The sequence below is a fragment of the Carcharodon carcharias genome, chromosome 2 (assembly GCF_017639515.1).
Source record: "Carcharodon carcharias isolate sCarCar2 chromosome 2, sCarCar2.pri, whole genome shotgun sequence".
Taxonomy (NCBI): Eukaryota; Metazoa; Chordata; class Chondrichthyes; order Lamniformes; family Lamnidae; genus Carcharodon; species Carcharodon carcharias.
In genome coordinates this window covers 224578022-224590225 of record NC_054468.1, presented here as the reverse complement: position 1 = coordinate 224590225, position 12204 = coordinate 224578022, and the positions used below count along the sequence as shown (strand labels likewise).

Below are 12204 nucleotides of genomic sequence, written 5' to 3'. Positions count from 1 at the left end.
GTTGTACAGGAGAGAGCCTCTAAAACCACAATCATTTCCTGCAGACGCCTGCTGCAATTCTGATACAAGAATATTGAAACGTAAAGCTGAGTAATTTTATTAAATGCTTCATTAACAACTGCACCCTTTAGCTATGTACAGTTAATATGCTAAACTTGTGTGTGCGTATATATATATTTATATATCAAAAAAAACACAATAAACATGACAAGCATCAAAACCTGATAAAGGAAAACAAATTATTCTGCGGTACTCAACAGCTATACAATGTGAAGACATGCATTGGTGTGGCAAGATTTTGGATCAAGCAACACATTTATCCTCAGAGATAAAAACAAAAAACTGCGGATGCTGGAAATCCAAAACAAAAACAGAATTACCTGGAAAAACTCAGCTGGTCTGGCAGCATCGGCGGAGGAGAAAAGAGTTGACGTTTCGAGGACTCGAAATGTCAACTCTTTTCTTCTCCGCTGATGCTGCCAGACCTGCTGAGTTTTTCCAGGTAATTCTGTTTTTGTAACACATTTATCTTGCTGTTCTAAGGGGACATATCTCCATGTACATTGTGAAGCGTTTGAGGTAATAAAATACAACTAGAGTGGAGTGATGAAAAATGTGGGAATTGACTGTCGCCAGCAATGGAGTGGCTGAACCGTGAGCTTTGACCCAACGTGCAGGCTGCGAGGCCTAGAGGCCTGGTCCAGCGGGGCCCATTTGTTACTGGCAGGCTTGCCCAGTTTGAATTTGCCAGGAAAAGGTGGGGCTGGTGGGGTGGGGGGTGGGTGGTTGGTTGGGGTTTGTGGTTTGAGCAAATATTAAATCAGAATGGCCAAGCTCAGTTAGCGCTACTTGCTTCGGATATAGAGCAGATTAATGGAGAGGTGGATTTAAATGCTGCATGTGTCTTAAGGGGCTGCACAGTATTGTAGGGAATCACCAGGCCACAATAAAAGCCTTGGTCTCTCCTGCTTTGCAGAATACCAGATCTATTTACAGTTTAAAAGGAAACAAGGTAGAGCAAATTTATTTAATTAACAAATATGGTGTATAAACATAAATTGGTTTAACTCACAGAACACTGTTTCAGCCTTTTTTGATAGTTTATTTGCCTAACATTAATCAAAAAATATAGACTAGGGTTTGTCGGCCAAGTTTCTCTTTCAAATTTCGATATTGCTTCAGTGTAAACAAATAAATAAATTATTTACAATCTTTGGCAAAATTCACTGCTTCCCACAAACAATTTTTTAAGAAGGAAAAGGGAGAGAGAGAGAATAAAACCATAAATAAATTAAATAGCAAAATATGATACAATCTAAATATTCACATCTTTTGCCCCCTCGCCCTCTGCAAACTGTTTTTTCTTTCCTTGAAAGATGGTTGCACTTTGCGATGACCTGTGGAACCACTTGGATGTTCCTCGTCCAAAAGGGGGGGGCGGGTTGAGGGGGAAGGGAGGTGGGTTGCAGTAGAGAGGGAGGGGGAGATATAGGAAAGTCAAAGGGAGGAGTTGGTTGCTTCTCAAATAAGAAAGAGTTTCTTATAGCTGTCACTAACATTGAAAGACTCTGCAATGTGTGTAAAAAAACCAGAACAAAAATGATATACGATATATGGAATATATATAGATACACATCTACATATATTCAGATTAAGCCGATACATTATTGCTTGCGGTTTACTTCATCCCCAACAACCCCCCGAATACCAGTCGTAGCTTTTTCTCAGCTGAGGGAAAGCAACTGGCATGTCAGTTAATCGATTAAATGGTACATAATAGTGTTTATAGGATTCGTATGCCATTACTGTAATAGCTGTGCCGTCCGGTAATACCAATAGCTGAAAAGCTTTTATATACAATGAAATGTGATAGAAAAAGTTGTAAACAAAGTGGTTTTAAAACATGTTTTTTGTAATTCATTATTGTTTCCCAGAAGATGTCATTTTTAACATTGTTAAATCAGGCTTTCTTTTTAAAAAAAACAGTCCGCTGCTCGGTTTCCTCGACAACAGCCTTATTTAGAAAATAGTAACGGCAGGCTTATATTGCAGTATGATAAGTTTGTTAAATGTTCACTAATCCCTCTATCTAGGTATAGCCACGGTGCGAGACTTGTTTGAGATACAGTCAGCTTCCTGCCGATTAGCGTCTCGGTTGCCGCATTTCTACCAGGCCGTCCAGAGAGCTGGTGCACAGAGTCACCACAGTCGGCCGAAGGTGGGTAGGGGTGGGGGTGGGGTGGGGGGTAGGTGGATGGGAGAAAGGGAGGGATGGGTCAAAGGTTACACTCAGGAAGCCAGCGAGGAAAAAGTGGGCGTAAATCGGGACTCCCAGTCCGATTGAGGTGATGAGGCTGCACAGCATGTTCAGGACTCCCACGACGTGTGCTGCAGGCAGATGCTCAGTTATCTGTGAAAACAAGACATTGCATCACATTGAAATTCTCTCTGTTTGGAGGCCATGATTTTTTTTTTTGTAAATTCACGAAATGGCAGCTCATTTTGCACAAGCTTGAAGGAAAAGAAAAATGTTGCTGACAAAAGAGAAATGATGTTGAAGCTTTTCATCTTGCACTCACTAGGACAGATGCAAGAATGCCAAACTTCAAAGGGAGCAACAATTCATACTGCATGAGAAAAGGATGCTGACTGGCTAGCAAGGTGACTCTGATTGGTTGAGGCATTGCTAGGGAGAATGCACCATGGAACTATTGTCTCCCCATTCTTTTATTTAATTCACAAAAGGTGCAAAACCTTCCTCCTGTATTCTTCCATGGCAACACTTCAACTATTCAGAGTTGACTTGCCAACCAATCAGCACCCTTTCCATGCAGTATAAATTGTTGCTCCCTTTGAAATTTGGCATTCTTGCATCTGTCCTGATGAGTGCAAGATGAAAAACGTTTTGACAGCATGTCTCTTTCTTCAGCAATGCTCAAATTCTGAAAAGAAAAATCCGCGTCTGCTCTTCGCAGGCATTTTAGCGCATCAGGGATGTTGTTCCTCAGGCTCCCTGAGCAGGTTTTGCTTGATATTTATGCTGCTTGGTGTGGTTAAACCACCTGACAGGGAAGGCCTCAGGGTCAACCTGCAACATGGACTGTGGTAGTGGGCAAGCCATTGAAGTGAACTATATTAATGGGTCCAAGAGATAACTAGATTTGCTTCTGGAGAGAGAAGGGAATCGGTAAATGGGATTGATTGCTGTAAAAAGCCGGGTGTTTATATTGAGGTAAGTGGCTCTTAGGAATTTACCATTAAAATTAATATACATGTCATAGAATAGTGACCAACTTGAGCATACGAGCCTGGAGTGTAACAGAGGGCTTCTAATAGAATCAAAGAACTCCAAGGACCAATGTTGAATCACCGCTTGTAACCAATGACCCCAATAAAATTTAATTGTTGCCCCGTGACCGCTTTTTTCAATGCACGGGATTTAACCAGAACAAGCCTGCTGTGCAACCGGGCATGCGCATATAGCAGGAGCATTGACGGACATACTCCCAATAAAGCATTGTTATTTTGTATATAATTACTCTAAGGCATTAAACAATTGTTGGAATATGGCATGGATAGGTAAAGTCTGCATTTGCCGCCAGTGCAGTGCATAGGTAGTTGCCGACTGATGGTAGGTCCAGGTTAACGCCATATTTATAGGGGGCAATGGGGAGCCAGATTCATGAGTGGTTGCCAGCTTTATAAGGGGAAAATATGCAGTAGGGCACATGAGTGGTCATCACTGGCCCTGGAAGCAGGAGCAGAAAACATTGTGTATTTCTGTCCTGGACTGACGGTGATGGATTTTGGAAGCTCATTAGAAGGGAAGGATTTGCAGACAGGAACTAAATCTTTTCCGTGTGGGATATTTTACTGCAGTCATGTTGGCCAGTGTTTCCAAACTCTGTCTCACAATGTCAGTAATGTAAATGGATTGTAGGTTGCTATGAATATCTGACTATATTGCCTCTCCTCATTCATCCCCCCTACCACCCTGAGTTCCTGGCTGCAGGCTGCAGCAGTAATATCATTGGATTTCCGCAGTCCAGTGCACATGCTCAGATGGGTATCGGCAGCCTACTTGCACGGTCATAGTGTGTTGGCAGGAGACCCAGTGGATAAGTAACAGCTTCTCAAGCCTGGCTGCCAAGCCAATCAAAGGTCAGATCCTGTGACAGGAAGGGATGACGTGTTTAGCTCTGGTCAGACCACACCTGGTGTACTGTGAGCAGCTCTGAGCACCACACCTTTGGAAGGATATATTGACCTGAGAGGGAGGGCCACCAAAATGATACCTGGGTTCCAAGGGTTAAATTACGAGGAGAGATTACACAAACTAGGGCCATATACCCTGGATTTTAGAAGGTTAAGGGGTGATTTGCCTGAAGTATTCAAGATATTATGGGGAACAGATAGTTTCTCTCTATCTAGCCTATTTCCATTGGTTGGGGAGTCTAGACTCGGGGGCAGAGCCTAAAAATTAAACCCAGACATTTCAGGAGCAAAATTAGGAAACAATTTTACACGGAAAGGGTGGTAGAAGTTTGGAAATCTCTTCTTTAAATGGTAATTGATGCTGGATCAATTGTTAGTTTTAAAACTGAGATTAATAGATTTTCATAACCAAAGGTATTAAGGGATATGGAATTAGGTCACAGATCATTCAGGATCTCACTGAATGGTGGGTGGAACATGCCTGAAGGATTGAATGGCCTCCTCCTGTTCCTACGTTAAACATTGCGACAAGATTATGCTCTGAACCACAATCAGAACAGGACAGCTCAATGACCTAGAGGGATTTATTTGTTTGCAATCTATCAATATTATATACTCACATTTACACATTATTACATACATATAAATAAAATATACAGGAGTAAAATACATTGCACTGTAATTGTAATGTGTATGTGTACATATCTCTGATATCAACCTATGTAATATAGGCTGCAAAAAATCTATTCATATCTATATCTATTTGTCCAGGTTTCTTCAACCATTGTGATGGACAGTGCTAATGACAGGGTCCTGCGAAGACCATGGGCTGGATTTTCCAGTTCCGCCAGGGACCGGAAATTCCTGCCCAAAATCAACGGAATTTTGGCTGCTCTCCAAATTCTCCAGTCCCGGCCGTGCCAATTCCCACCACGGGCGGGACCGTAAAATCCCGGCCCACACCTAAGTTGAACCAAATATTATGGTTGGTGCCACAGTTCGAGGGATATGGGATGCCCTGTGCCTATTGTGGATTACAATATTGTGGACATACAGAGACAAGGGCAGTGGGCAGGCTTACCTCGACACTCGTATTTGAGGTCAGAGAAGTAGACGGCCTCCTGGGAGAAGACAAAGAGTCCTAGTCGTCCGCCGGCTAACGTCTGATCATAGATAGGGCCAGAATCAGCCATGATTTGCTTTCCTTCATAGACCACCACTCTGCAGAAACAGAAGCAGAACTGAGGATCGCTCCTAAAAACCATAACTTACACATATCATATACAACATGAAATAGATTTCAAATATCTGCAAACATATGTGGATGGAACATAAATGTACCTGCATCAAAACAGATTCTGTAGAGAACTGTGTGACAGAGAACTAGACTATTTATGCTTGATGTAGATGTCCTTCTCTCTCTAACCCAGATCTGAGTATTTATGAGTATATCTCAAACTATATACATATATATTTTCGACATATACATTTGTACAGACTAAGGGCAGTACTTAGTGAAGTGTACTGCCTTTTAATTTTACTTCTGCTTTAAAGAGAATGTCTGCCCTTCGCTGTCATTAAGTTCACTGATGCAGACAAGGGAAACATTCATCATTTCCATCTCCCCTCTATTCAGATACGGATGGACCTGCTGACTACTTTCTGGGGTTTTTTTGCTGTTATATTTCTGACATTTGCAGTTTGTGTTTAGATTCATACTAGGGGCAGAATTTTGCCCTTGATGGGTGGGCGGGCCCCACCAGCTTAGTGGCGGGTGGGCAGCCAATCGCTGCCGCCGAAACGGGCCCCGCCACCATTTTGAGTGGGTGGGCCACCTGACAGGAAGCACTATGCACTTCCTGTGGAGGGGGGATTCCCCAATTGTCAAAGTGCACTCTTTCACGCATGCGTGTGAAAGAGTGCACAGCTCCCTGAGACTAAGTGCTGTCTCAGGGAGAGCGCTGAAAGTTTTATAAGCTTAAAATATAGAAAAATAACAAAATTATTAACATGTCCCCCTCATGTGACAATGTCACACAAGACAGGACATGTCAACAAATATCACATAAACTTTTTAAAGTTTTTTAAAACGGACATGAAACGTCATCCCCGCCAGTGGTTGAGGTTTCATGTATTATCAGAAGCCCGCCGGGGCTCCTGGCCTGCCCGCCAGCGTTAAGGTTGGATGGGCAGGGCCTTTAATTGGCTTAATTATCCTGTCAAAGGCCTTAATTGGCCATTGACAGGTCGCCGGGCGGACAGCTGATTTCGCTGTCCGCCCGCCTTCCTGAATATTTAAATGGGGCTGGATGATGTCGGGTGTTCCCCCTGATGTCATCCCTCATCATTTTCGCGTCAGCAAGCCGGCCCCGCCCCCAACTCACGGACGGAAAGATTCTCGCCCCATGTTGCTGATAAACCTAGTGGAATCACACCTTTCAAAGTGCGAGCTGTTGGCAATGATGAGTCCAGTGCGACTGCATATTCAAAAATTCATCCCATAATGTATTCGAATGATATCCCCACTTGTCACCATCTTAATGGAGACATTAACCAGTTCAATTGAAATGGCCAAACACCTCAATGGAAGTTTATCTTTTCATTTGTCCGAGGAATGTGGACGTCACTGGCAAGGCCAGCATTTATTGCCCATCCTTAATTGCCCTGGAGAAGGTAAGGGTGAGCAGTGTTCTTGAATATAACTGAGTGGCTTGCTAGGCCATTTCAGAGGGAAGAAGAAGAGTCACACAAATATACTAAAGATTCATTTGTAATTTCTCTGCAAGAAGTCAGAAAACTGCCTACCCACAGAGATCCCTCTCTCTGTCTCATTTGTGAACTGTGTGTCATAATGACATGTTCACGATGTGAAGGCTTCAACAGCAATGACAACTTATATTTATATAGCACCTTTAACATAATGAACTGTGCCAAGGTGCTTAGTAGGAGTGTTATTAAATGGGAATTGACACCAAGCCACATAATGAGGCATTAGGGCAGCCAAAAGCTTGGTCAAAAGAGTGGATCTTAACGATTGTCTTGAGGGAAAGAGAGGAGAAATTCAAGTAGAATTTCACTTTGTGCTTCACATGATTTCTTTCATATCGACTTTTCCTTTTTAGATTTCAAAACATTTTTTCATCAAATAGTAATAACTCAACTTGCTTACTTTTTGGGCACTGACTGATACCTTCACCTTTCACCTTTCATACTTGGGCCTTGAGAGTATTTTTTTTTGCATTCCTATGAGATTCCTTTGTCCACTATTTCAATAAAAGTGTCAACCTAGTTAAAATTAATCGGTGAACACCTCCATTAAAACAACAACAGAAGAATTTCATATGACTGTGTCAGCGGTTTGTTAAAGAGTATATATAAATATATTCTCTCTACCTCGCTCTCCTCCTTTAAGATGCTCTTTAAAACCTACCTCCTTGACCAAGCTTTTGTTCACCTGACCTAATATCTCCTTATGTGGCTTGGTGTCATATTTCGCTTTATAATGCTCCTGTGAAGCGCCTTGGCATGTTTCCTTGCATTAAAAGCACGATATAACTATAAGTTGTTGCTATATTCACAAATTGCTACATCATAGTTAAAAAATTTTGTTTTTTTGAACTACAAAATTTGTCCCAGAGCTAATCCACCCATGCCCGTTCATCCAGCCTCTCCCCATCCCTTTTAACTTCCTCTATTTTCAAAATATTTATCCTGCTTCCTTTTCCCGGCCGTCATGGATTCTGCTGCCATCATCAATTCTGCTAAGGCATTCCAGGCCCTAACAAGCAATTGTAAAAAAAAAAATTCTATTCACTTTCCTCTTGTTCTTTTACTGGTCATCTTAAGCTATCCTCTCTGATCGTTGACCTATGAACTTGTGAAATTAAGGCCAGGATTTTCCAGCCCTGTTGTGTCGGGACCCACCATGGGAGATTGGGCCACCCGGCCAAAAGCCCATTGATGTTCAGTGGGGATGGTGGTAGGCAGGGCCACAAAATCCTACCCCAGGTTTCCTCGATTTAACATATCAAAACTCCTCATAATACCACTTTGCTTTTATACTCCTTTTACACTTTACTATTCCTGTCTAATCAGGACTTAAGGTACCACGTGCTTTTTTTCAAAGTTTCATCAATTTGTCTCATTTATAATATTAAGAGTAGCTTCCCTTCTACTCATTTCGAAGGAGGACAATTGATATTAGAGATGAGAGGCTTCAGATACGTGGACAGATTGGAGAAGCTGGGGGTTGTGCTCTATAGAGAAGACGAGGTTGAGAAGCGGTTTGATAGAGGTGTTCAAAATTATGAGGGAACTGGACAGGGTGGCTGGAGAGAAACTGTTCCCATTGACTCAAAGGTTGAGAACCAGAGACACCGATTTAAGGTGATTGGCAGAAGAATCAGAGGCGATGTAAGGAAAATCTTTTTTATGCTTTGAGTGGTAAGGATCTGGAATGCACTGCCTGAGAGTGTGGTGGAGGCAGATTCAATTGTGGCTTTCAAAAGGGGATTGGATAATTATCTGAGGAGAAAATGCTTGCACGGCTACAGGGAAAAGGCAGGGGAATGGCACTTGCTAATTTGCTCTTGCAGAGAGCCCAAATGGACATGAGTGAATGGCCTCCTTTTGTGTTGTAACACAATTTTCTGATTCTGTGACAGATTGAATGAATCAATCAATCAATATCTGTCATAACTTTGAATACATCTATCAAATCTCCTCTTAACCTTCTCAGCTCTAAGGAGAACAGTCCCAGCTTCTCGAGTCTCTCCGTATAACTGAAGTCCCTTGTCTCCGATATCATATTAGCAAACCCCTTCTGCAAGCTCTCTCGTTCTTCCTGGCAAAATTATTAACCAGCTTACAAAAAAGGTAAGAACAGACCAGCCTGAGTCTCTGCCACCCCACCATAGGGTAACTCCCCCAAGCCTTAATACCTGCCTCTGCGCAACCTGTGTTCTATTCACCAAGAGGAGGGAATGTCCTAGACGTGTTTAGGATTTGCCAGAACTCAGTCACCTTCTCTCCTGTTCCTGGCCAGCAGTCTGGGCATAATTTGCTACTTACCTGATGAAGCCTGTTTTGGGTCGATGGATCAAGTGCCACCTGTAGGCGGTGTAATCCTTCCAGCCAATATTCTTGGGGTCGTGCCATAAGGTTCGTACCTGAAACACAAACAGATTCACATTAACATCACAGGAAATTTTTTCACGGAAAATGTGTTTGCACCAAAGTGGTTTAGATTGACAGAGTTCATTTGTTTGTTGGTGTCATCTTCTTCCCAGAAGATTGACTGCCACGGGTCTCCATGTCTGTCTGTCCTGTGCTGCCCTTACACATTCCACATCAGTCAACTGCATCCAGTCCATTATATCCGTCATCCATTTTCTCCTCTGCTTCCCCCTTCTATGCTTAACTTCGATTTTCCTCTCCAATAACTCTCTGTCTATCATTTGGTCCAACATTGTGATCAAAATATGGATGCAGTGTAAGTAGGCCTGGGTAATAGATTTTAGTGTAACTTGACTATTTTTATATTAATTTCATCTTATATTATTTGTGATAAGCTAACAAGGTCAAAATGCCATTTTGTGCTAACACTGGAAATCAAAGTCATTTTGTATCTATATTTTATAAACATTCACATGTATTAATTAAGGGTTATGTAATTGAGAACCAGCCAGAAACAGATGATAACCAAATAATATACCTCAATTAAGTTGTAATTGAAGAAATGGTAATTAATCAAGTTGTTAGATTTAGAAGGCTAGATTTAAAAGCTTTTAAACAGTGCTGTAAGATTTCTGCTTTGGATGCACATCAAATCAGACATTTTGTGCTAAGCACATAAACCTTGACCAAATGGACAAGAGACAATTGTGCAAAGTCAGGTAACAAAAGACACTTCTAAAGAAACAATGTACATAGGTAGTCAAACTCCAATTAAAACAAAAGCAAAAATTGCTTGAAAAACTCAGCAGGTCTGACAGCATCTGTGGAGAGAAAGACAGATTTAATGTTTCGAGTGCGTATGACTCTTCATCATTCATACGGACTCGAAACGTTAACTCTGTCTTTCTCTTCACAGATGCTGTCAGACCTGCTGAGTTTTTCCAGCAATTTTTGTTTTTGTTTTAGATTCCCAGCACCCCCAGTATTTTGCTTTTATCCAATTAAAACAAACCAATTGTGGTCTGAGATGAGGTATTGATAATTTAGGGGATAAAAATAAAGGCTTTGAGTTACACCTTTGCTTGCTAGTCTCATACTGGATGCTCCCGAGGCAGAATTTGAAAAAAATTGCTGTCAACGATGAAACACGAGGACAACCTTTCTCTTCAACGACCCTGATCACTCATTTGTAGCTGTAAAGTCTATTTTATGTTTTTAATTATACTTTCTCCTTTGAAAATAAACTCTCTCTTTTAATTTGCTATTCGAGAGTCCTTCTCACCTTACGGTCGACCCAAAACACTTATTGGATTTTATTGGATTAATTTGAAGTCAGATAATTGAATAATTAAGAGTTAAGATAAATTGAAATACTCTGTATATAAAAACCTACAAGACTCATTTCCCCCTTTCTCCAGCCATTTTCAATACTTCCTCATTAGTCTTTCTCTCTGTGTTGGATATGTAGAACACCCTCCTATATGTCCACATCCCAAATACATTCGATTTATCAACAATCTCTTTGTTTGTTGTCCATGACTCTGAGGCATAACAGAGATGACAAAATGTAGCACCTCAGCATTCTTTTCCTAAGATTCAGGTTCACTTTCTTTAAAGTTAACACATATTTCATTTCTCCGCCATTGTTTAGATCATGGCTGATCTGTATCTTTATTTACCTGCCTTGGTTCCCAGTCCTATAATAACATTACTGAACAAAAATCAATCACAGACAATCCTACCCTGTCCACATCTGATATGCAACCACACCCACTTGCTCTCCAGCACTACTGGCACAATATATCCCTGACGTGGGGTGAATGAGGGGGAGGCTACTCCTGCTAAGTGTGGGTTGAAACTAGGCTATGCTAGCCCAGCATTTATGGGAACCCAGATGTCATGAGTTCAAATCCCACTCCAATGCCAATGTGTGATGGTGCATTTAGGATGTGGTACTTTGTGGGTTGGCACCAGATGTAAGGTCATGACATCTGCTGGCTTATCATAGAAATCCAAGTTGTTGAGGGAACTGGCCCCTCCTTAGCCAATCTGGCTAAAGAGTTGGCCTCAGACCCACATTCTGTGGTTGACCCTCACGGCAACCAGAAATGAACACAGCATTTCCCTACTTTTATATTCCATTCCCCTTGCAATGAGAACCAGCATTCCACTTGCCATCCTAATCACTTGCTATACCTGCATAGTAACTTTTTGTGATTCATGAACCAGGGCACCCAGATCCCTCTGTACAGTATGGGCTGCATTGCTGGGGTTGGCTATATCCTCGGAATAAATTGCAACCATGGATCTGTGCCCTTACAGTCAGCGTGGTTCTAAATTACAATATAGGAAAGTTCTATTCAGTGACTGGCCGTGTGCTTGTTCAGAATGTTATACCAATTAATTCTACCCACCATTACCTCCTGCACTCGCTCTGCTGGCAATGGCCCATCATTAATTTCGTTCATTATTTAAAAAGGCCATTTTTCTTTTTAGGTTGCTGTATTAAAATAAAATGCTTGCATGCACAAACACCTTTTTGTGTATCTACATGTGCCCAAGCAAATAACATGTATCTACGTGGTGCTGTTAACACAGTAAAACATCCCCAAGATGCTTCACAGGAGCGTTATCAAAGACGAATCTGACACAGCGTTACACGAGGGGCAGAAAGTTTCATTTGGCGGGTGGGCGCGAGTGTGAAATGACGCGCATTGATGTTGGCCAAGCATGCCCGCCAACTGTAAGGTCGGACAGGCAGTGAAAAATTTCTCCCCATTAACTTTTTAATGGCCTTACTGGCAGCGCGCCCAC

General features: G+C 41.8%; 1 protein-coding gene across 2 annotated transcripts in view; it reads right to left on the bottom strand.

Annotated features, from left to right (window-relative positions):
* Positions 1-1894: 1894 nt before the first annotated feature.
* thbs2a (thrombospondin 2a) overlaps positions 1895-12204 on the bottom strand; it is a 76494-nt gene continuing 66184 nt past the window's right edge. For both annotated transcript variants that reach the window (XM_041217549.1, XM_041217559.1), the window contains 3 exons: positions 9286-9383; positions 5297-5436; positions 1895-2410 (listed from right to left, as the gene is read on the bottom strand). In XM_041217549.1, the coding sequence (XP_041073483.1) occupies positions 2403-2410; positions 5297-5436; positions 9286-9383 (246 nt within the window). In that variant the 3' untranslated portion in view covers positions 1895-2402. The remainder of the gene's footprint in view (positions 2411-5296; positions 5437-9285; positions 9384-12204) is intronic.